General features: G+C 52.8%; 1 protein-coding gene across 1 annotated transcript in view; it reads left to right on the top strand.

Moving 5' to 3' along the window:
- The first annotated feature begins 367 nt into the window (after positions 1-367).
- Positions 368-24,630, top strand: part of GNAT2 (G protein subunit alpha transducin 2) — a 220,771-nt gene continuing 196,508 nt past the window's right edge. The window contains exon 1 of the mRNA XM_069632997.1: positions 368-667. Coding sequence (XP_069489098.1) covers positions 550-667 — 118 coding nt within the window. The 5' untranslated portion in view covers positions 368-549. The remainder of the gene's footprint in view (positions 668-24,630) is intronic.

Genomic DNA, 24,630 nt, shown 5'->3' on the forward strand with positions numbered 1-24,630 from the left:
TGGTGTGTGTGGCCCTTCCGTGGCGCTGGGCTTCTGGGCCCATCCCCGCTCAGTCCAAGGGAAGAGTGCAAGCCCTGGGACTTGTCCTCCGATGGCACACGAGAGGAACATCAAAGCAGCCTTGAGGATCCTCCGGGAGGCTTGTAAATGTTACCAAGGGGCTGCCATTCCACTTGGAACGCTACCAATAGGGCCGGCATTCCAGAGGAACTGACCAAGCGGCGAGACAGCACAGAGTGTGCCGCGCCGCGCAGCTCCTGGAGTCTAGCTTCTCCGGATTTACCAGGCAGTCATCTTCAACCTCTCAGCCTATAATAGGATTTCCTCCTGTCACGTGGGGCGATTTACGAAGCCTCACAATCCCAAGAAACAGACGGAGGTCTCCACTGGCCATTAAGGTAATGGGAGAGGAGGTTGGGGCAGTGTGTGGGGCGACACCTTCCTAGCTGACAGTTCTGAGCACTGGTAGTAAGGTTCCTCTTCTACCATTTCCCCACTGGACGAGGTTCCTCCCCCGGGGAAGAGCTGGAGCAAGAGGACACGGACAGCATGGGGAGCGGAGCCAGCACGGAGGACAAGGAGCTTGCCAAGAGGTCCAAGGAGTTGGAGAAGAGGCTGCAGGAGGATGCGGACAAGGACGCCAAGACGGTGAAGCTCTTGCTGCTGGGTAAGGCCTCCCCCTCAGTCCCACTGAAAGAAACCATACCCACCCCAAAACCCTACTGGAAAAAACAAGCCTTCCTTTTCATTGAGTAACCCAAGCCAGCTCCCGAACCATACTGAAAACCCTCAAAGCAAGCCCTTCCACCATACCAAACTCCTCATGCTTCAACCTTCATGAAAACAAACCCTTCAATTCTGCACAATAAATCCCTTTCAGTCATATCGTCCACTACTAACATCCCATCCGTCGACCCTACTGAAAATGGACCTCCGCAATCTGTACTGGAATGATGAAGGACCCCGTCCACCGACCACCAACAAACTCTTCAAGACTACTGAAAAAAGTCCTTCTCTGAACCCAGCTGAAAAATCTCAAGACAGCCCATGAACCCTAACAAAGCCTGCACATGTACTCTGTGTGCCTACTGGAAATCCTCAACCAACTTCTCAGTTCTACCAAAGAAAGCCAACCCTCAACCCTTCGAAATCCCTCACATGATGAACTCCTTATGCCTACTAGAAATCCTCTCCCAACTACTCAATTCCACCAAAATGCCAACCCTTATATCCTACCAAATCCCTGACATTAACTCTTTATGCCTACTAGAAATCCCCTCCCAACTACTCGATTCCACCAAAAAGCCAACCCTTATATCCTACCAAATCCCTGACATGAACTCCTTATGCCTACTAGAAATCCCCTCCCAACTACTCGATTCCACCAAAAAGCCAACCCTTATATCCTACCAAATCCCTGACATGAACTCCTTATGCCTACTAGAAATCCCCTCCCAACTACTCGATTCCACCAAAAAGCCAACCCTTATATCCTACCAAATCCCTGACATGAACTCCTTAAGCCTACTGGAAATCCAACTTCTCAATTCTACCAGAGAAAGCCAACCCATCCACCCTAGTTTAAAAAATAAAACAAAATCCATCAACCTCAAAGAAAAAAACAACTTGTACACCCAAAGGACAAACAAAAAATACTTCTCAATCCATTTTAAAACCCCGAAAGCACCTTATCAATTCTACTGGGAAATAGCAAATGTCTATTGATAAGCGTATCCATGTGATCACTGTGCAGCCCATAATTTCGCAAACAGAAATTCTGAATGTGATAATAGAGCACGCAGTGCTCATACAGATAGCACATATATGTGCAAATCCCCCGTTTACCACCCTGTCACTGTGGGGACACCCCCACAATTCCCTCTGCAATTACACCAAACAAGGGCAGTGGGGGACACCCCGTAACCCCGCTCGGATTACACCAAACAAGGGGAACAGGGGACACCCCGTAACCCCGCTCTGATTACACCAAACAAGGGGAGCAGGGGACACCCCGTAACCCCTGCTTCAATTATAATCAGATTCAGCATTTTCTCTACTGCCGAATGTGCATTAAACACGCATTCACAAATGTTAGCATGTGCCACACTTAGAATTGAGAACGCTAGCATGCGCCGCATCTAGATAGGATTGGGAATGTTAACATCTGCCACACTTAGATGGAACTTGGATGTCAGCATGTGCCACACTTAGAATTGAGAACGCTAGCATGCGCCGCATCTAGATAGGATTGTGAATGTTAGCATCTGCCACACTTAGATGGAACTTGGATATCAGCATGTGCCACACTTAGAATTGAGAACGCTAGCATGCGCCGCATCTAGATAGGATTGTGAATGTTAGCATCTGCCACACTTAGATGGAACTTGGATGTCAGCATGTGCCACACTTAGAATTGAGAACGCTAGCATGCGCCGCATCTAGATAGGATTGTGAATGTTAACATCTGCCACACCTAGATGGAACTTGGATGTCAGCATGTGCCACACTTAGATGGAACTGGGATGTTAGCATGTGCCACACTTAGAATTCAGAACGCTAGCATGCGCCGCATCTAGATAGGATTGTGAATGTTAGCATCTGCCACACTTAGATGGAAGTACGAAGGCTAGCCAATGACACACTTAGATGGAATTGTCAATGTTAGCATGTGCCGAACTTAGATGGAATACGAAGATTATCAAGCGCAACACTTAAAAGGAATTCAGAATGTTAGCATGTGCCACACTTAGAACTGAGAACATCAGCCTGCGCCGTATCTAGATAATATTGTGAAAGTTAGTGAGTGCCACACTTAGAACTGTGAATGTTAGCATGTTAAATGTCATGTAGCCCACTAACTAATACAAGCTCAAACTCTCTGCATACTTATCTCACTCAAAAAACTCACAACACTGCAACTACACATAAGCCGCACCAACAGCACACGCGGACTGACAACAATCCAATACTCGTACCAAAGCTCAGAGCCCGGTGTCTACCGAGTTGAAGCTGCCAACAGTACACCACTCCTCTCACTATCCTACTCCCTCTTCACCTTACTAACCCATCCCACCTTCTCATTTACAGATCCGCCAAAGCGCCTGGGGACCAATTCCGTTGGCAAAGGTGCGCTATATAAATACCGTTAACATAACGTAACATACAGCATTTCTTTCCCGTTATTTTAAGGCGATTCCTTAATAAGCAATGCACCCTACTGGAAAACCACAAATGAGCTACTTTCCCCTTCACCTGTAAAGTCCAAACAAACTCTGTTAAAAGCAAGCACCCCTAAATGCTTGAGGAAATAAGAAAAACACCCAGAAAAATAAGAAGCCCCTCCTTCCTGCTGATAAAATAAAGGCAACCTCAAGATACCCATCATTCTAATAAAAAAAGAAAATGACTCTGTCTGGCCTCTTGGAAACACGATGCATCAAGCCTTTCATCCCACACCTCCACGGGTATTACGGGGGCCCTGGCCCTCACATGTGCCTTCGCGCAACGCCGTCCCCACGTGGGCCAGGCGCTACCTGCAGAGGTCAGCAGCTGTTACTTGGGGCCCATTCATGCAATTGTTTGCATGGTTCAAAGTGACTTTTCACTGCTGAAAAGTAACGTTGCACTGCCGACACAAACCTTGATCCATGGAACAAAGTGCAAAGTGGTTTTTTTTGCAGTGAAAGGTCTGGTCAAAGTCACTTTGTACTGCAAAAATGACTAGCAATAGCATGAAGAGCGTGCAGGCGTGGTGTGGATCGCTATCACAGCAGCGGGACTGAATATTTGCATGACTCAGCCATATTCTATGGGAGGCGTGGCATGGATTGCTATAGCAGCAGGACTGAATATTTGCATGACTCAGCCATATTCCATCGGAGGCGTGGCGTGGATTGCTATCACAGCAGCGGGACTGAATATTTGCATGACTCAGCCATATTCTATGGGAGGAGCGGCGTGGATTACTATTGCAGCGGGACTGAATATTTGCATGACTCAGCCATATTCTATGGGAGGAGTGGCGTGGATTACTATTGCAGCGGGACTGAATATTTGCATGACTCAGCCATATTCTATGGGAGGCGTGGCATGTATTGCTATCGCAGCAGCACTGAATATTTGCATGACTCAGCCATATTCGATGGGAGGCACGGTGTAGATTGCTATAGCAGCGGGACTGAATATTTGCATGACTCAGCCATATTCTATGGGAGGCGTGGCATGGATTGCTATAGCAGCAGGACTGAATATTTGCATGACTCAGCCATATTCCATCGGAGGCATGGCGTGGATTGCTATCACAGCAGCGGGACTGAATATTTGCATTACTCAGCCATATTCTATGGGAGGAGTGGCGTGGATTACTATTGCAGCGGGACTGAATATTTGCATGACTCAGCCATATTCTATGGGAGGAGTGGCGTGGATTACTATTGCAGCGGGACTGAATATTTGCATGACTCAGCCATATTCTATGGGAGGCGTGGCATGTATTGCTATCGCAGCAGCACTGAATATTTGCATGACTCAGCCATATTCGATGGGAGGCACGGTGTAGATTGCTATAGCAGCGGGACTGAATATTTGCATGACTCAGCCATATTCTATGGGAGGCGTGGCATGGATTGCTATCACAGCAGCGGGACTGAATATTTGCATGACTCAGCCATATTCGATGGGAGGCACGGTGTAGATTGCTATAGCAGCGGGACTGAATATTTGCATGACTCAGCCATATTCTAAGGGAGGCGTGGCATGGATTGCTATCACAGCAGCGGGACTGAATATTTGCATGACTCAGCCATATTCTATGGGAGGCGTGGCTTGGATTGCTATCACATCGGGACTGAATTTTTGCATGACTCAGCCATAGTCTATGGGAGGCATGGCAAGGATTGCTATCACAGCAGCGGGACTGGATATTTGCATGATTCAGCCATATTCTATTTGAGGCATGGCGTGGATTGCTATTGCAGCAGGACTGAATTTGTGCATGATTCAGCCATATTCTATGGGAGGTGCGGCATGGATTGCTATCGCAAAGGCACTGAATATTTGCATGACTCAGCCATATTCGATGGGAGGCGCAGCATAGATTGCCATCGCAGCAGGACTGAATATTCTGCATATTTGCATGACTCAGTAATATTCTATGGGAGGCGCAGCGTGGATTGCTATCGCAGCGGGACTGGATATTTGCCTGACTCAGCCATATTCTATGGGAGGCGTGGCATGGATTGCTATTGCAGCGGGACTGAATATTTGCATGACTCAGCCATATTCTATGGGAGGCGTGGCATGGATTGCTATTGCAGCGGGACTGAATATTTGCATGACTCAGCCATATTCTATGGGAGGCATGGCATGGATTGCTATTGCAGCAGGACTGAATATTTGCATGACTCAGCCATATTCTATGGGAGGCTTGGTGTGGATTGCTATTGCAGCGGGACTGAATATTTGCATGACTCAGCCATATTCTATGGGAGGCATGGCATGGATTGCTATTGCAGCAGGACTGAATATTTGCATGACTCAGCCATATTCTATGGGAGGCTTGGTGTGGATTGCTATTGCAGAGGCACTGAATAGTTGCATGACTCAGCCATATTCTATGGGAGGCTTGGTGTGGATTGCTATTGCAGGGGCACTGAATAGTTGCATGACTCAGCCATATTCTATGGGAGGCGTGGTCTGGATTGCTATTGCAGCGGGACTGAATATTTGCATGACTCAGCCATATTCTATGGGAGGCGTGGCATGGATTGCTATTGCAGCGGGACTGAATATTTGCATGACTCAGCCATATTCTATGGGAGGCATGGCGTGGATTGCTATTGCAGCAGGACTGAATATTTGCATGACTCAGCCATATTCTATGGGAGGCTTGGTGTGGATTGCTATTGCAGAGGCACTGAATAGTTGCATGACTCAGCCATATTCTATGGGAGGCTTGGTGTGGATTGCTATTGCAGAGGCACTGAATAGTTGCATGACTCAGCCATATTCTATGGGAGGCGTGGCATGTATTGCTATTGCAGCAGCACTGAATATTTGCATGACTCAGCCATATTCTATGGGAGGTGCAGCGTGAATTGCTATCACAGCGGGACTGAATATTTGCATGACTCAGTCATTTTCTATGGGAGGCGCAGCGTGGATTGCTATCGAAGCGGCACTGAATATTTGCATGATTCAGCCATATTCTATGGGAGGCGCAGCGTCGATTGCTATCACAGCATCGGGACTGAATATTTGCATGACTCAGCCATATTCTATGGGAGGCTCAGCATAGATTGCTATCACAGCAGCGGGACTGAATATTTGCATGACTCAGCCATATTCTATGGGAGGCGCGGCATGGATTGCTATTGCAGCAGCACTGAATATTTGCATGACTCAGCCATATTCTATGGGAGGCGCAGTGTGGATTGCTATCACAGTGGGACTGAATATTTGCATGACTCAGCCATATTCTATGGGAGGTGCAGCGTGGATTGCTATCACAGAGGCACTGAATATTTGCACGACTGCAACATTCTATGGGAGGTGCAACGTGGATTGCTATTGCAGCGGGACTGAATATTTGCATGACTCAGACATTTTCTATGGGAGGCGTGGCTTGGATTGCTATCACAGCAGCGGGACTGAATATTTGCATGAGTCAGCCATATTCTATGGGAGGCGTGGCATGGATTGCTATCACAGCAGCGGGACTGAATATTTGCATGACTCAGCCATATTCTATGGGAGGCGTGGCTTGGATTGCTATCACATCGGGACTGAATTTTTGCATGACTCAGCCATAGTCTATGGGAGGCATGGCAAGGATTGCTATCACAGCAGCGGGACTGGATATTTGCATGATTCATCCATATTCTATTTGAGGCATGGCGTGGATTGCTATCGCAGCAGGACTGAATTTGTGCATGACTCAGCCATATTCTATGGGAGGTGCGGCATGGATTGCTATCGCAGAGGCACTGAATATTTGCATGATTCAGCCATATTCTATTTGAGGCATGGCGTGGATTGCTATCGCAGCAGGACTGAATTTGTGCATGACTCAGCCATATTCGATGGGAGGCGCAGCATAGATTGCCATCGCAGCAGGACTGAATATTCTGCATATTTGCATGACTCAGTAATATTCTATGGGAGGCGCAGCGTGGATTGCTATCGCAGCGGGACTGGATATTTGCATGACTCAGCCATATTCTATGGGAGGCGTGGCATGGATTGCTATTGCAGCGGGACTGAATATTTGCATGACTCAGCCATATTCTATGGGAGGCGTGGCATGGATTGCTATTGCAGCGGGACTGAATATTTGCATGACTCAGCCATATTCTAAGGGTGGCTTGGATTGCTATCACATCGGGACTGAATTTTTGCATGACTCAGCCATAGTCTATGGGAGGCATGGCAAGGATTGCTATCACAGCAGCGGGACTGGATATTTGCATGATTCAGCCATATTCTATTTGAGGCATGGCGTGGATTGCTATCGCAGCAGGACTGAATTTGTGCATGATTCAGCCATATTCTATGGGAGGTGCGGCATGGATTGCTATCGCAGAGGCACTGAATATTTGCATGACTCAGCCATATTCGATGGGAGGCGCAGCATAGATTGCCATCGCAGCAGGACTGAATATTCTGCATATTTGCATGACTTAGTAATATTCTATGGGAGGCGCAGCGTGGATTGCTATCGCAGCGGGACTGGATATTTGCATGACTCAGCCATATTCTATGGGAGGCGTGGCATGGATTGCTATTGCAGCGGGACTGAATATTTGCATGACTCAGCCATATTCTATGGGAGGCGTGGCATGGATTGCTATTGCAGCGGGACTGAATATTTGCATGACTCAGCCATATTCTATGGGAGGCATGGCATGGATTGCTATTGCAGCAGGACTGAATATTTGCATGACTCAGCCATATTCTATGGGAGGCTTGGTGTGGATTGCTATTGCAGCGGGACTGAATATTTGCATGACTCAGCCATATTTTATGGGAGGCATGGCATGGATTGCTATTGCAGCAGGACTGAATATTTGCATGACTCAGCCATATTCTATGGGAGGCTTGGTGTGGATTGCTATTGCAGAGGCACTGAATAGTTGCATGACTCAGCCATATTCTATGGGAGGCTTGGTGTGGATTGCTATTGCAGAGGCACTGAATAGTTGCATGACTCAGCCATATTCTATGGGAGGCGTGGTCTGGATTGCTATTGCAGCGGCACTGAATATTTGCATGACTCAGCCATATTCTATGGGAGGCGTGGCATGGATTGCTATTGCAGCGGGACTGAATATTTGCATGACTCAGCCATATTCTATGGGAGGCATGGCATGGATTGCTATTGCAGCAGGACTGAATATTTGCATGACTCAGCCATATTCTATGGGAGGCTTGGTGTGGATTGCTATTGCAGGGGGACTGAATATTTGCATGACTCAGCCATATTCTATGGGAGGCATGGCATGGATTGCTATTGCAGCAGGACTGAATATTTGCATGACTCAGCCATATTCTATGGGAGGCTTGGTGTGGATTGCTATTGCAGAGGCACTGAATAGTTGCATGACTCAGCCATATTCTATGGGAGGCTTGGTGTGGATTGCTATTGCAGAGGCACTGAATAGTTGCATGACTCAGCCATATTCTATGGGAGGCGTGGCATGTATTGCTATTGCAGCAGCACTGAATATTTGCATGACTCAGCCATATTCTATGGGAGGTGCAGCGTGAATTGCTATCACAGCGGGACTGAATATTTGCATGACTCAGTCATTTTCTATGGGAGGCGCAGCGTGGATTGCTATCGAAGCGGCACTGAATATTTGCATGATTCAGCCATATTCTATGGGAGGCGCAGCGTCGATTGCTATCACAGCATCGGGACTGAATATTTGCATGACTCAGCCATATTCTATGGGAGGCGCGGCATGGATTGCTATTGCAGCAGCACTGAATATTTGCATGACTCAGCCATATTCTATGGGAGGCGCAGTGTGGATTGCTATCACAGTGGGACTGAATATTTGCATGACTCAGCCATATTCTATGGGAGGTGCAGCGTGGATTGCTATCACAGTGGCACTGAATATTTGCACGACTGCAACATTCTATGGGAGGTGCAACATGGATTGCTATTGCAGCGGGACTGAATATTTGCATGACTCAGACATTTTCTATGGGAGGCGTGGCTTGGATTGCTATCACAGCAGCGGGACTGAATATTTGCATGAGTCAGCCATATTCTATGGGAGGCGTGGCATGGATTGCTATCACAGCAGCGGGACTGAATATTTGCATGACTCAGCCATATTCTATGGGAGGCGTGGCTTGGATTGCTATCACATCGGGACTGAATTTTTGCATGACTCAGCCATAGTCTATGGGAGGCATGGCAAGGATTGCTATCACAGCAGCGGGACTGGATATTTGCATGATTCATCCATATTCTATTTGAGGCATGGCGTGGATTGCTATCGCAGCAGGACTGAATTTGTGCATGACTCAGCCATATTCTATGGGAGGTGCGGCATGGATTGCTATCGCAGAGGCACTGAATATTTGCATGATTCAGCCATATTCTATTTGAGGCATGGCGTGGATTGCTATCGCAGCAGGACTGAATTTGTGCATGACTCAGCCATATTCGATGGGAGGCGCAGCATAGATTGCCATCGCAGCAGGACTGAATATTCTGCATATTTGCATGACTCAGTAATATTCTATGGGAGGCGCAGCGTGGATTGCTATCGCAGCGGGACTGGATATTTGCATGACTCAGCCATATTCTATGGGAGGCGTGGTCTGGATTGCTATTGCAGCGGCACTGAATATTTGCATGACTCAGCCATATTCTATGGGAGGCGTGGCATGGATTGCTATTGCAGCGGGACTGAATATTTGCATGACTCAGCCATATTCTATGGGAGGCATGGCATGGATTGCTATTGCAGCAGGACTGAATATTTGCATGACTCAGCCATATTCTATGGGAGGCTTGGTGTGGATTGCTATTGCAGCGGGACTGAATATTTGCATGACTCACCCATATTCTATGGGAGGCATGGCATGGATTGCTATTGCAGCAGGACTGAATATTTGCATGACTCAGCCATATTCTATGGGAGGCTTGGTGTGGATTGCTATTGCAGAGGCACTGAATAGTTGCATGACTCAGCCATATTCTATGGGAGGCTTGGTGTGGATTGCTATTGCAGAGGCACTGAATAGTTGCATGACTCAGCCATATTCTATGGGAGGCGTGGCATGTATTGCTATTGCAGCAGCACTGAATATTTGCATGACTCAGCCATATTCTATGGGAGGCTTGGTGTGGATTGCTATTGCAGAGGCACTGAATAGTTGCATGACTCAGCCATATTCTATGGGAGGCTTGGTGTGGATTGCTATTTCAGAGGCACTGAATAGTTGCATGACTCCGCCATATTCTATGGGAGGCGTGGCATGTATTGCTATTGCAGCAGCACTGAATATTTGCATGACTCAGCCATATTCTATGGGAGGTGCAGCGTGAATTGCTATCACAGCGGGACTGAATATTTGCATGACTCAGCCATTTTCTATGGGAGGCGCAGCGTGGATTGCTATTGAAGCGGCACTGAATATTTGCATGATTCAGCCATATTCTATGGGAGGCGCAGCGTCGATTGCTATCACAGCAGCGGGACTGAATATTTGCATGACTCAGCCATATTCTATGGGAGGCTCAGCATAGATTGCTATCACAGCAGCGGGACTGAATATTTGCATGACTCAGCCATATTCTATGGCAGGTGCGGCATGGATTGCTATTGCAGCAGCACTGAATATTTGCATGACTCAGCCATATTCTATGGGAGGCGCAGTGTGGATTGCTATCACAGTGGGACTGAATATTTGCATGACTCAGCCATATTCTATGGGAGGTGCAGCGTGGATTGCTATTGCAGCGGGACTGAATATTTGCATGACTCAGCCATATTCTATGGGAGGTGCGGCGTGGATTGCTAGCGCAGCGGGACTGAATATTATGGGAGGCGTGGATTCCTATCACAGCAGCGGGACTGAATATTTGCATGACTTAGCCATATTCTATGGGAGGTGCGGCGTAGATTGCTATCGCAGCGGCACTGAATAGTTGCATGACTCAGCCATATTCTATGGGAGACATGGCATGGATTGCTATCGCAGCGGCACTGAATATTTGCATGACTCAGCCATATTCTATGGGAGGTGCGGCATAGATTGCTATCGCAGCTGTACTGAATAGTTGCATGACTCAGCAATATTCTATGGGAGGTGCGGCGTAGATTGCTATCGCAGCGGCACTGAATAGTTGCATGACTCAGCCATATTCAATGGGAGACGTGGCATGGATTGCTATCGCAGCGGCACTGAATATTTGCATGACTCAGCCATATCCACGGGAAACGTGGCATGGATTGCTATCGCAGCGGCACTGAATATTTGCATGACTCAGCCATATCCACGGGAGGTGCGGCGTGGATTGCTATTGCAGCAGGACTGAATGTTTGCATGACTCAGCCATATTCTTTGGGAGGCCTGGCATGGATTGCTATCGCAGCGGGACTGAATGTTTGCATGACTCAGCCATATTCTATGGGAGGTGCGGCGTGGATTGCTATCACAGCAGGACTGAATGTTTGCATGACTCAGCCATATTCTATGGGAGGCGTGGCATGTATTGCTATTGCAGCAGCACTGAATATTTGCATGACTCAGCCATATTCTATGGGAGGCTTGGTGTGGATTGCTATTGCAGAGGCACTGAATAGTTGCATGACTCAGCCATATTCTATGGGAGGCTTGGTGTGGATTGCTATTGCAGAGGCACTGAATAGTTGCATGACTCAGCCATATTCTATGGGAGGTGCAGCGTGAATTGCTATCACAGCGGGACTGAATATTTGCATGACTCAGTCATTTTCTATGGGAGGCGCAGCGTGGATTGCTATCGAAGCGGCACTGAATATTTGCATGATTCAGCCATATTCTATGGGAGGCGCAGTGTGGATTGCTATCACAGTGGGACTGAATATTTGCATGACTCAGCCATATTCTATGGGAGGTGCAGCGTGGATTGCTATCGCAGCGGGACTGAATGTTTGCATGACTGAGCCATATTCTATGGGAGGTGCGGCGTGGATTGCTATCGCAGCGGGACTGAATGTTTGCATGACTCAGCCATATTCTATGGGAGGTGCGGCGTAGATTGCTATCGCAACGGGACTGAATGTTTGCATGACTGAGCCATATTCTATGGGAGGTGCGGCGTGGATTGCTATCGCAGCAGGACTGTATTTTTGCATGACTCAGCCATATTCTATGGGGCAGAGAGCTATAGGTGGAACTGGGCGCATATCAGTCCATCTATCAACCTCAATGGCAACTGTGTCCAGTTGATTCTCTGCTATACTTTACATGCAGAACACATGTGCAACAAGTAATATGCAATCACAAGCAAGTTGCGTGCACATGCGTCAGACACACCAAAGATACATTGACTGCACGCCCACTTTGCAGGCCGCATGTGATAATGACTGGACACACCTGCTGCATTCATGGACCAGATAACTTGCATTAGCCATGCGTGCATACAGTATGACGCATGCAAAACAAAGCAAGAAAAGCATGTTTGGATGTGGTGCTTCCTACTAGGGCATTCCGTGCTTCTATGCGCTGTGAAAGGGAGTATGCAGTGTACCACTCGCTGACGCTGGGAGCTGTACACGTGGGATTCATGCATCGAAGGTTAGTGTTCAGAGTTATGCAGGGGAAGGCGCTTCTCTCGCTGTCCTGGGGGCCTTCACTAGTGTGCTGGCGGCACCATGTGAAGTCACGTGGCTGTGTGATGGCTTTCAGGTGTGCTCAGAATAGAAAGCATGAGCTTTCTCATGGCACACACCACAGACTCAGGACAAGAGGGTGAAACGATGCTCTCGGTGTCTGCAGGGGGGGCACACTGCATGAGCCCCCCAGCATGATTTAATCTACACCACCCTTCCCTCCCCTGGCGCAGAGCCAGTGGGCTGCCACCCGTCGCCCTGTTTGTGGGCAGTGGGGTGCTGGTGGAGTGCAATGGTTTGGGCACGGGGGTGCCCCTGGAGCAGAGCCATGGGCTGCCACCCTCCTCCCTCTGTGTGGGCATGGGGTGCTGGCACGGTCTGCTGGGGTAGTCGGAGATGCTCTTTTAGGGTGCAAGCCCATTACCAGTTGGGTTTTGACCAGCCCCTACCCCCACCTCGAGAGCAGGGGGTGAGACAGATCACTGTTGCTCACTGCACCCCCGTGACGAAGCACAGTCTGCGCCAGCCCATCCAACAGACACGTGTTTCACGAGCAGTTTGCACACACGTGTGTGCCGTTGGTGCACCTACCAACAGAACTATCTTACACATTCCATTGAAACCATATATTCCGGGGCATGATCTGGGCGAGGAAGGGCTGTGCTTGAGAAGTGTTATGGAACTGTGCAAAGTGTATTTTTGTAGTGCAACGTCACTTTGAAGCGTGCAAACATTCCATGAACCGGGCCCCGAATTGCCAGGTCCCCTCTGCACTGGAACTCAAGTCGCACAGGGCATATGTCGGCCTCTTTGGACGGACCAAGTATGATTTGCATTCGATGGAATGAAAGGCTGCTCAGGGAAATGCCCCTGCTTATGACTGATTATGCCCCCTCCACCCACCCCACTTGGGTTTTACTTTCTCTCCCTAAGAGAGTGTTTGCTCAGATGTGGGTGCCCTGCCAAGGACGTGGGGGCCCTGCCAAGGACGTGGGGGCCCTGCTCAGGCGGGCGTGCCCTGCCAGGGACGTGTAGGGAATGAAGCTGTAAGTCGCTTATTTTTTTATTTTACCCAATTTAATTTTTATAAAGTGCTACACTTAATAAAACATATTGGGTGAGGGGCACAGAGAGGCAGGGGATAAGGGTAGACTGGCCTATGGGGAACTCTGGAGATTTCCCGATGGGCCTCTGCAGCCTGGGCAGGGGTGGACTGGCCTATAGGGCCCTCTGGACATTTCCCGGTAGGCCTCTGCACTCTGGGCAGGGCTGGACTGGCCTATACGGAACTCTGGAGATTTCCCGGTAGGCATCTGCACCCTGGGCAGGAGTGGACTACCCTACGGGGCACTCTGGAGATATCCTGGTAGGCCTCTGCACCCAGGTCAGGAGTGGACTGGCCTACACGGAACTCTGGAGATTTCCCGCTAGGCCTCTGCACCTTTGGCAGGAGTGGACTGGCCAATACGGAACTCTGGAGATTTCCCGCTAGGCCTCTGCACCCTGGGCAGGAGTGGACTACCCTACGGGGCACTCTGGAGATATCCTGGTAGGCCTCTGCACCCAGGGCAGGAGTGGACTGGCCTATACGGAACTCTGGAGATTTCCCGCTAGGCCTCTGCACCCTTGATTTCCCGGTCGGCCTCTGCATCCTGGGCAGGAGTGGACTACCCTACGGGGCCCTCTGGAGATTTCCCAGTAGGCCTCTGCACCCAGGGCAGGAGTGGACTGGCCTACGGGGCACTGTGGAGATTTCCCAGTGGGCCTCTGCAGCCTGGGCAGGGGTGGACTGCCCTATGGGGCTGTCTGGAGATTTCCCGGTAGGCCTCTGCACCCTTGGCAGGAGTGGACTGGCCTATACAGAACTGTGGAGATTTCCCGGTAGGCCTCTGCACCCTTGGCAGGAGTGGACTGCCCTACGGGGCACTCTGGAGATTTCCCAGTAGGCCTCTGCACCCTTGGCAGAGGTGGACTGCCCTACGGGGCCCTCTGGAGATTTCCCGGTGGGCCTCTGCACCCTGGGCAGGGCTGGACTGCCCTACGGGGCCCTCCGGAGATTTCCCGGTGGGCCTCTGCACCCTGGGCAGGGCTGGACTGCCCTACGGGGCCCTCTGGAGATTTCCCTGTGGGCCTCTGCACCCTGGGCAGGAGTGGACTGCCCAACTGGGCCCTCTGGAGATTTCCCGGTGGGCCTCTGCACGCAGGGCAGGAGTGGACTGGCCTATACGGAACTTTGGAGATTTCCCACTAGGCCTCTGCACCCTTGGCAGGAGTGGACTACCCTATGGGGCCCTCTGGAGATTTCCCGGTCGGCCTCTGCACCCTGGGTAGGAGTGGACTGCCCTACTGGGCACTCTGGAGATTTCCCGGTAGGCCTCTGCACCCTTGGCAGGAGTGGACTGGCCTATACGGAACTGTGGAGATTTCCCGGTAGGCCTCTGCACCCTTGGCAGGGGTGGACTACCCTACGGGGCACTCTGGAGATTTCCTGGTAGGCCTCTGCACCCTGGGCAGGAGTGGACTACCCTACGGGGCACTCTGGAGATTTCCTGGTAGGCCTCTGCACCCAGGGCAGGAGTGGACTGGCCTACGGGGCACTCTGGAGATTTCCGGTAGGCCTCTGCACCCTGGGCAGGAGTGGACTACCCTACGGGGCACTCTGGAGATTTCCTAGTAGGCCTCTGCACCCAGGGCAGGAGTGGACTGGCCTATACGGAACTCTGGAGATTTCCTGGTAGGCCTCTGTACCCTTGGCAGGAGTGGACTGGCCTATACAGAACTCTGGAGATTTCCTGGTAGGCCTCTGCACCCTGGGAAGGAGTGGACTACCCTACGGGGCACTCTGGAGATTTCCCGGTAGGCCTCTGCACCCTTGGCAGGGGTGGACTACCCTACGGGGCACTCTGGAGATTTCCTGGTAGGCCTCTGCACCCTGGGCAGGAGTGGACTACCCTACGGGGCACTCTGGAGATTTCCTGGTAGGCCTCTGCACCCAGGGCAGGAGTGGACTGGCCTACGGGGCACTCTGGAGATTTCCGGTAGGCCTCTGCACCCTGGGCAGGAGTGGACTACCCTACGGGGCACTCTGGAGATTTCCTAGTAGGCCTCTGCACCCAGGGCAGGAGTGGACTGGCCTATACGGAACTCTGGAGATTTCCTGGTAGGCCTCTGTACCCTTGGCAGGAGTGGACTGGCCTATACAGAACTCTGGAGATTTCCTGGTAGGCCTCTGCACCCTGGGAAGGAGTGGACTACCCTACGGGGCACTCGGGAAATCTCTGCACCCTTGGCAGGAGACTTTGGAGATTTCCCGGTAGGCCTCTGCACCCTGGGCAGGAGTGGACTACCCTGCGGGGCACTCTTGAGATTTCCCGGTAGGCCTCTGCACCCTGGGCAGGAGTGGTCTACCCTACGGGGCACTCTGGAGATTTCCCGGTAGGCCTCTGCACCCTGGGCAGGAGTGGACTACCCTACGGGGCACTCTGGAGATTTCCCGGTAGGCCTCTGCACCCTGGGCAGGAGTGGACTACCCTACGGGGCACTCTTGAGATTTCCCGGTAGGCCTCTGCACCGCCTCTGCACCCTGGGCAGGAGTGGACTACCCTACGGGGCTCCCGGGCATCTTTTGTGTGGAAACCTATTTTATTTCCAAATGCTCTCATAGGAAAATGATTGGGCTTACTGAAAATGCCTGATATGGGGCCACTCTGAACATTATTTCCAGGGCCTCTTTTGGTTCCCATATAAAGGGGACTGGCCTAATAGTTGGCTGGAATGCTCCCATTGGTGGCAACATGACTGGTCCGTTTCTGTAATGGTTCTTACAGATGAAAACAATTGTGGGATGGAAAGCTTCCCAAAGGAATTGCAATGGTTATGATTAATTTAAAACCTTGCACCCATCACATTTTAGTCTTGGAGGTAAAGTGCAGCGTAATTTAAAAAAAACTCAGGCCTAGTCAGTGTGTCGCCCATAGGCAGGTGCCTGTGATGTCACTTCCTGTGACGGCGACAGAGCTAAGGACTTCACCCTGCTCCTGGGTGCTGCTCGCTCGACCTGAGGGGGGCGGGGGGAGGGGAGTGGGGAGGGGAGAGGAGGTTCCGGATAGTCCTGGTGGTCGGGTTAAGAATAGAACAGGATTAGACTCCCAGCAGATGGCCTCATTAGTTAGATTGCTTCCTAAACGAGGCCCTTTCTAAGGTGATAATATCTTTACATCCCCCGGATGTCATCGGTGCTTAAAAACTGCAGGATACAAGTGATGAGTCAGCGGGAGCAGAGGTCATCCTGCGGGAGAAGGCACTGCAGGGGGAGCAGAGGTCATCCTGCGGGAGAAGGCACTGCAGGGGGAGCAGAGGTCATCCTGTGGGAGAAGGCACTGCAGGGGGAGCAGAGGTCAGCGGGAGCAGAGGTCATCCTGCGGGAGAAGGCACTGCAGGGGGAGCAGAGGTCATCCTGCGGGAGAAGGCACTGCACGGGGAGCAGAGGTCAGCGGGAGCAGAGGTCATCCTGCGGGAGAAGGCACTGCAGGGGGAGCAGAGGTCATCCTGCGGGAGAAGGCACTGCAGGGGGAGCAGAGGTCATCCTGCGGGAGAAGGCACTGCACGGGGAGCAGAGGTCATCCTGCGGGAGAAGGCACTGCAGGGGGAGCAGAGGTCACCCTCCGGGAGCAGGCACTGCACGGGGAGCAGAGGTCATCCTGCGGGAGGAGGCACTGCACGGAGAGCAGAGGTCATCCTCCGGGAGAAGGCACTGCACGGGGAGCAGAGGTCATCCTCTGGGAGAAGGCAGTGCACGGGGAGCAGAGGTCATCCTGCGGGAGAAGGCACTGCTCCGGAGCAGAGGTCATCCTGCGGGAGAAGGCACTGCTCCGGAGCAGAGGTCATCCTGCGGGAGAAGACACTGCATGGGGAGTCATCCTGCAGGAGAGGTCATCCTGCAGGAGAAGGCACTGCACGGGGAGCAGACAGCCAGGCTCACCTTACGGGAGAAGACACTGCACGGAGAGCAGACAGCTAGGCTCACCCTATGGGCGAAGACACTGCACGGGGAGCAGACAGCCAGGCTCACCCTACGGGAGAAGACACTGCACGGGGAGCAGACAGCCGGGGTCTCCGGGGTCACACTATGGGAGAAGACACTGCACGGGGAGCAGACAGCCAGGCTCACCCTATGGGAGAAGACACTGCATGGGGAGCAAACAGCCGGGGTCACCCGACAGAAGAAGACACTGCATGGGGAGCAGGCAGCATGGCTCACCAAAAGGGATAAGACACTGCACGGGGAGCACACAGCCAGGCTCACCCTATGGGAGAAGACACTGCACAGGGAACAGACAGCCAGGCTGACCCTACGGGAGAAGACACTGCACGGGGAGCAGACGGCCAGGCTGACCCTACGGGAGAAGACACTGCACGGGGAGCAGACAGCCAGGGTCAGCCTATGGGAGAAGACACTGCACGGGAAGCAGACAGCCAGGCTGACCCTACGGGAGAAGCACTGCACGGGGAGCAGACAGCCAGGGTCAGCCTATGGTAGAAGACACTGCACGGGGAGCACACAGCCAAGGTCACCCTACGGGAGAAGCCACTGCACGGGGAGCAGACCACCAGGGTCACCCTATGGGAGAACACACTGCACAGGGAGCAGACAGCCGGGGTCACCCTACGGGAGAAGACACTGCACGGGGAGCAGACAGCCAGGCTGACCCTACGGTAGAAGACACTGCATGGGGAGCAGACAGCCGGGGTCAACCTACGGGAGAAGACACTGCACGGGGAGCAGACAGCCAGGCTCACCCTACGGGAGAAGACACTGCACGGGGAGCAGACAGCCAGGCTCACCCTATGGGAGAAGACACTGCATGGGGAGCAAACAGCCGGGGTCACCCGACAGAAGAAGACACTGCATGGGGAGCAGGCAGCATGGCTCACCAAAAGGGATAAGACACTGCACGGGGAGCACACAGCCAGGCTCACCCTATGGGAGAAGACACTGCACAGGGAACAGACAGCCAGGCTGACCCTACGGGAGAAGACACTGCACGGGGAGCAGACGGCCAGGCTGACCCTACGGGAGAAGACACTGCACGGGGAGCAGACAGCCAGGGTCAGCCTATGGGAGAAGACACTGCACGGGAAGCAGACAGCCAGGCTGACCCTACGGGAGAAGCACTGCACGGGGAGCAGACAGCCAGGGTCAGCCTATGGTAGAAGACACTGCACGGGGAGCACACAGCCAAGGTCACCCTACGGGAGAAGCCACTGCACGGGGAGCAGACCACCAGGGTCACCCTATGGGAGAACACACTGCACAGGGAGCAGACAGCCGGGGTCACCCTACGGGAGAAGACACTGCACGGGGAGCAGACAGCCAGGCTGACCCTACGGTAGAAGACACTGCATGGGGAGCAGACAGCCGGGGTCAACCTACGGGAGAAGACACTGCACGGGGAGCAGACCACCAGGGTCACCCTACGGGAGAAGACTGCATGGGGAGCAGACAGCCGAGCTCACCCTACGGGAGAAGACACTACATGGGAGCAGACAGCCGGGGTCACCTTATGGGAGAAGACACTGCACAGGGAGCAGGCAGCCGGGGTCACCCTACGGGAGAAGACACTGCATGGGGAGCAGGAAGCCGGGGTCCCCCTACGGGAGAAGACACTGCACGGGGAGCAGACAGCTGCGGTCTCTGGGGTCAACCTACAGGAGAAGACACTGCACCGGGAGCAGACAGCCAGGCTCACCAGAAGGGAGAAAGCACTGCACGGGGAGCAGACAGCCAGGCTCACCAGAAGGGAGAAGGCACTGCATAGGGAGCAGGCAGCCAGATTCACCCTATGGGGGAAGACACTGCACGGGGAGCAGGCAGCATGGCTACCCAAAAGGCAGAAGACACTGCATAGGGAGCAGGCAGCCAGACTCACCCTATGGGAGAAGACACTGCACGGGGAGCAGGCAGCATGGCTCACCAGAAGGGAGAAGACACTGCATGGGGAGCAGGCAGCCAGACTCCCCCTATGGGAGAAGACACTTCACAGGGAGCAGGCAGCATGGCTCACCCTATGGGAGAAGACACTGCACGGGGAGCAGGCAGCCAGACTCACCCTATGGGAGAAGACACTTCACAGGGAGCAGGCAGCATGGCTCACCAGAAGAGAGAAGACACTGCATGGGGAGAAGGCAGCATGGCTCACCCTATGGGAGAAGACACTGCACAGTGAGAAGGCAGCATTGCTCACCCTACGAGAGAAGACACTGCATGGGGAGCAGGCAGCATGGCTCACCCTATGGGAGAAGACACTGCACAAGGAAAAGGCAGTATGGCTCACCCTACGGGAGAAGACGCTACATGGGGAGAAGGCAGCATGGCTCACCAGAAGCGAGAAGACACTGCACGAGGAACAGACAGCCAGGCTCACCCTACGGGAGAAGACACTGCACAGGGAGCAGACAGCCAGGCTCACTCTACAGGAGAAGACACTGCACAGGGAGCAGACAGCCAGGCTCACCAGAAGGGAGAAGACACTGCATGGGGAGCTGACAGCCAGGTTCACCCTACAGTAGAAGGCACTGCACGGGGAGCAGACAGCCAGGCTGACCCTACGGGAGAAGACACTGCACGGGGAGTAGACAGCCAGGGTCAGCCTATGGGAGAAGACACTGCAAGGGGAGCAGACAGCCGGGCTCACCCTACGGGAGATGACACTGCACGGGGAGCAGACAGCCGGGGTCACCCTATGGGAGAAGACACTGCACGGGGAGCAGACAGCCAGGCTGACCCTATGGGAGAAGACACTGCACAGAGAGCAGACAGCCGGGGTCACCGTACGGGAGAAGACACTGCATGGGGAGCAGAACACCGGGGTCACCCTACTGGAGAAGACACTGCACGGGGAGCAGACAGCTGGGCTCACCCTACGGGAGAAGACACTGCACGGGAGCAGACAGCCGGGGTCTCCGGGGTCACACTATGGGAGAAGACACTGCACGGGGAGCAGACAGCCAGGCTCACCCAGTGGAGTAGTATTAGACAGCACAGAAGACCCACTTTAGACGCGTTTTTCAATCGGAAAATAACACCCTGATGAAGATAGCACGAGGTGCACCACAGCCTGGAGATGCACGCCCTGCTGCCTCTTTAAGAAGTAATTTCAGGAACCAGCACGTCCTCAACTGAAAGAATGTATAAATATGTAAGAGGCTGTGGCTGGGATTCACGGTGCCCTTACAATGCATACGTTCAAAAGTAGACAGACATCCTATGTGCAAACCCATGCAAGCACACACCAGCACACAACAGCACTTGCACTGAGCAAACCCATGCAAGCACACACCAGCACACCCCATCACACAACAGCACTTTCACTGAGCAAAACCATGCAAGCACACACCAGCACACCCCAGCACACAACAGCACTTACACTGAGCAAACCCATGCAAGAACACACCAGCACAACCCAGCACACAACAGCACTTGCACTGAGCAAACCCATGCAAGCACACACCAGCACACCCCAGCACACAACAGCACTTTCACTGAGCAAACCCATGCAAGCACACACCAGCACACCCCAGCACACAACAGCACTTGCACTGAGCAAACCCATGCAAGCACACACCAGCACACCCATCACAGAACAGCACTTGCACTGAGAAAACCCATGCAAGCACACACCAGCACACAACAGCACTTGCACTGAGCAAACCCATGCAAGCACACACCAGCACACCCCATCACACAACAGCACTGCACTGAGCAAACCCATGCAAGCACACACAAGCACACCCCAGCACACAACAGCACTTGCACTGAGCAAGCCCATGCAAGCACACACCAGCACACCCCATCACAGAACAGCACCCGCACTGAGCAAACCCATGCAAGCACACACCAGCATACAACAGCACATGCTCTGAGCATACCCATGCAAGCACGCACCAGCACACAGCACTTGCACTGAGCAAACCCATGCAAGCACACATCAGCACACCCCAGCACACAACAGCACTTGCACTGAGCAATCCCATGCAAGCACACCCCAGCACATAACCGCACTTGCACTGAGCAAACCCATGCTAGCACACACCAGCACACAACAGCACTTGCACTGAGCAAACCAATGCAAGCACACACCAGCACACCCCAGCACACAACAGCACTTGCACTGAGCAAGCCCATGCGAGCACACACCAGAACACCCCACCCCAGCACATACCAGCACTTGCACTGAGCAAGCCCATGCAAGCACACCTCAGCACATACCAGCACTTGCACTGAGCATGCCCATGCAGGCACACACCAGCACTTGCACAGAGCAAGCCTATGCAAGCACACACCAGATTGCCCCAGCACATACCAGCACTTGCACTGAGCAAACTCATGCAAGCACAAAACAGCACACAACAGCACTTGCACTGAGCAAACCCATGCAAGCACACACCAGCACACCCCAGCACACAACGGCACTTGCACTGAGCAAATCCATGCAAGCACACACCAGCACACCCCAGCGCACAACAGCACTTGCACTGAACAAACCCATGCAAGCACACACCAGCACACAACAGCACTTGCACTGAGCAAACCCATACAAGCACACCCCAGCACACCCCAGCACACAACAGCACTTGCACTGAGCAAGCCCATGCAAGCACACACCAGCACACCCCATCACACAACAGCACTTGCACTGAGCAAACCCATGCAAGCACACACCAGCACACAACAGCACGTGCACTGAGCAAACCCATGCAAGCACACAACAGCACTTGCACTGAGCAAGCCCATGCAAGCACACACCAGCACACCCCACCACAGAACAGCACTTGCACTGAGCAAACCCATGCAAGCACACACCAGCACACAACAGCACTTGCACTGAGCAAACCCATGCAAGCACACACCAGCACACCCCAGCACACAACAGCACTTGCACTGAGCAAACCCATGCAAGCACACACCAGCACACCCCAGCACACAACAGCACTTGCACTGAGCAAACCCATGCAAGCATGCACCAGCACACCCCAGCACACAACAGCACTTGCACTGAGCAAACCCATGCAAGCATACCCCAGCGCACCCCAGCACACAACAGCACTTGCACTGAGCAAACCCATGCAAGCACACACCAGCACACCCCAGCACACAACAGCACTTGCACTGAGCAAACCCATGCAAGCACACACCAGCACACAGCAGCACTTGCACTGAGCAAACCCATGCAAGCACACACCAGCACACCCCAGCACACAACAGCACTTGCACTGAGCAAGCCCATGCGAGCACACATCAGAACACCCCACCCCAGCACATACCAGCACTTGCACTGAGCAAGCCCATGCAAGCACACCCCAGCACATACCAGCACTTGCACTGAGCATGCCCATGCAGGCACACACCAGCACTTGCACAGAGCAAGCCCATGCAAGCACACCCCAGCACATACCAGCACATGCACTGAGCATGCCCATGCAGGCACACACCAGCACTTGCACAGAGCAAGCCCATGCAAGCACACACCAGCACATACCAGCACTTGCACTGAGCAAACCCATGCAAGCACACACCAGCACACAACAGCACTTGCACTGAGCAAGCCCATGCAAGCACACCCCAGCACACCCCATCACACAACAGCACTTGCACTGAGCAAACCCATGCAAGCACACACCAGTACCCCATCACACAACAGCACTTGCACTGAGCAAGCCCATGCAAGCACACGCCAGCACACCCCATCACACAACAGCACTTGCACTGAGCAAAGCCATGCAAGCACAAACCAGCACACCCCATCACACAACAGCACGTGCACTGAGCAAACCCATGCAAGCACACACCAGCACACCACATCACTTGCACTGAGCAAGCCCATGCAAGCACACACCAGCACACCCCATCACACAACAGCACTTGCACTGAGCAAGCCCATGCAAGCACACACCAGCACACCCCATCACACAACAGCACTTGCACTGAGCAAGCCCATGCAAGCACACACCAGCACACCCCATCACACAACAGCACTTGCACTGAGCAAAGCCATGCAAGCACACACCAGCACACCCCATCACACAACAGCACGTGCACTGAGCGAAACCCATGCAAGCACACAACAGCACTTGCACTGAGCAAACCCATGCAAACACACACCAGCACACAACAGCACTTGCGCTTTGCAAGCCCATGCGAGCACACACCAGAACACCCCACCCCAGAACATACCAGCACTTGCACTGAGCAAGCCCATGCAAGCACACCCCAGCACATAACAGCACTTGCACTGAGCATGCCCATGCAGGCACAGACCAGCACTTGCACTGAGCAAGCACATGCAAGCACACACCAGAACGCCCCAGCACATACCAGCATTTGCACTGATCAAGCCCATGCAAGCACACACCAGAACGCTCCAGCACATACCAGCACTTGCACTGAGCAAGCCCATGCAGGCACACTCTAGCACTTGCACTAGGCATGTCCATTTAGGCACACACCAGCACTTGCACTGAGCAAACCCATGCAAGCACACACCAGCACACCCCAGCACACCACATCACTTGCACTGAGCAAGCCCATGCAAGCACACACCAGCACACCCCATCACACAACAGCACTTGCACTGAGCAAGCCCATGCAAGCACACACCAGCACACCCCATCACACAACAGCACGTGCACTGAGCAAACCCATGCAAGCACACACCAGCACACCCCAGCACACAACAGCACTTGCACTGAGCGAAACCCATGCAAGCACACAACAGCACTTGCACTGAGCAAACCC

This window comes from Ambystoma mexicanum, chromosome 13 (genome assembly GCF_040938575.1).
Source record: "Ambystoma mexicanum isolate Mex_15411 chromosome 13, UKY_AmexF1_1, whole genome shotgun sequence".
Taxonomy (NCBI): Eukaryota; Metazoa; Chordata; class Amphibia; order Caudata; family Ambystomatidae; genus Ambystoma; species Ambystoma mexicanum.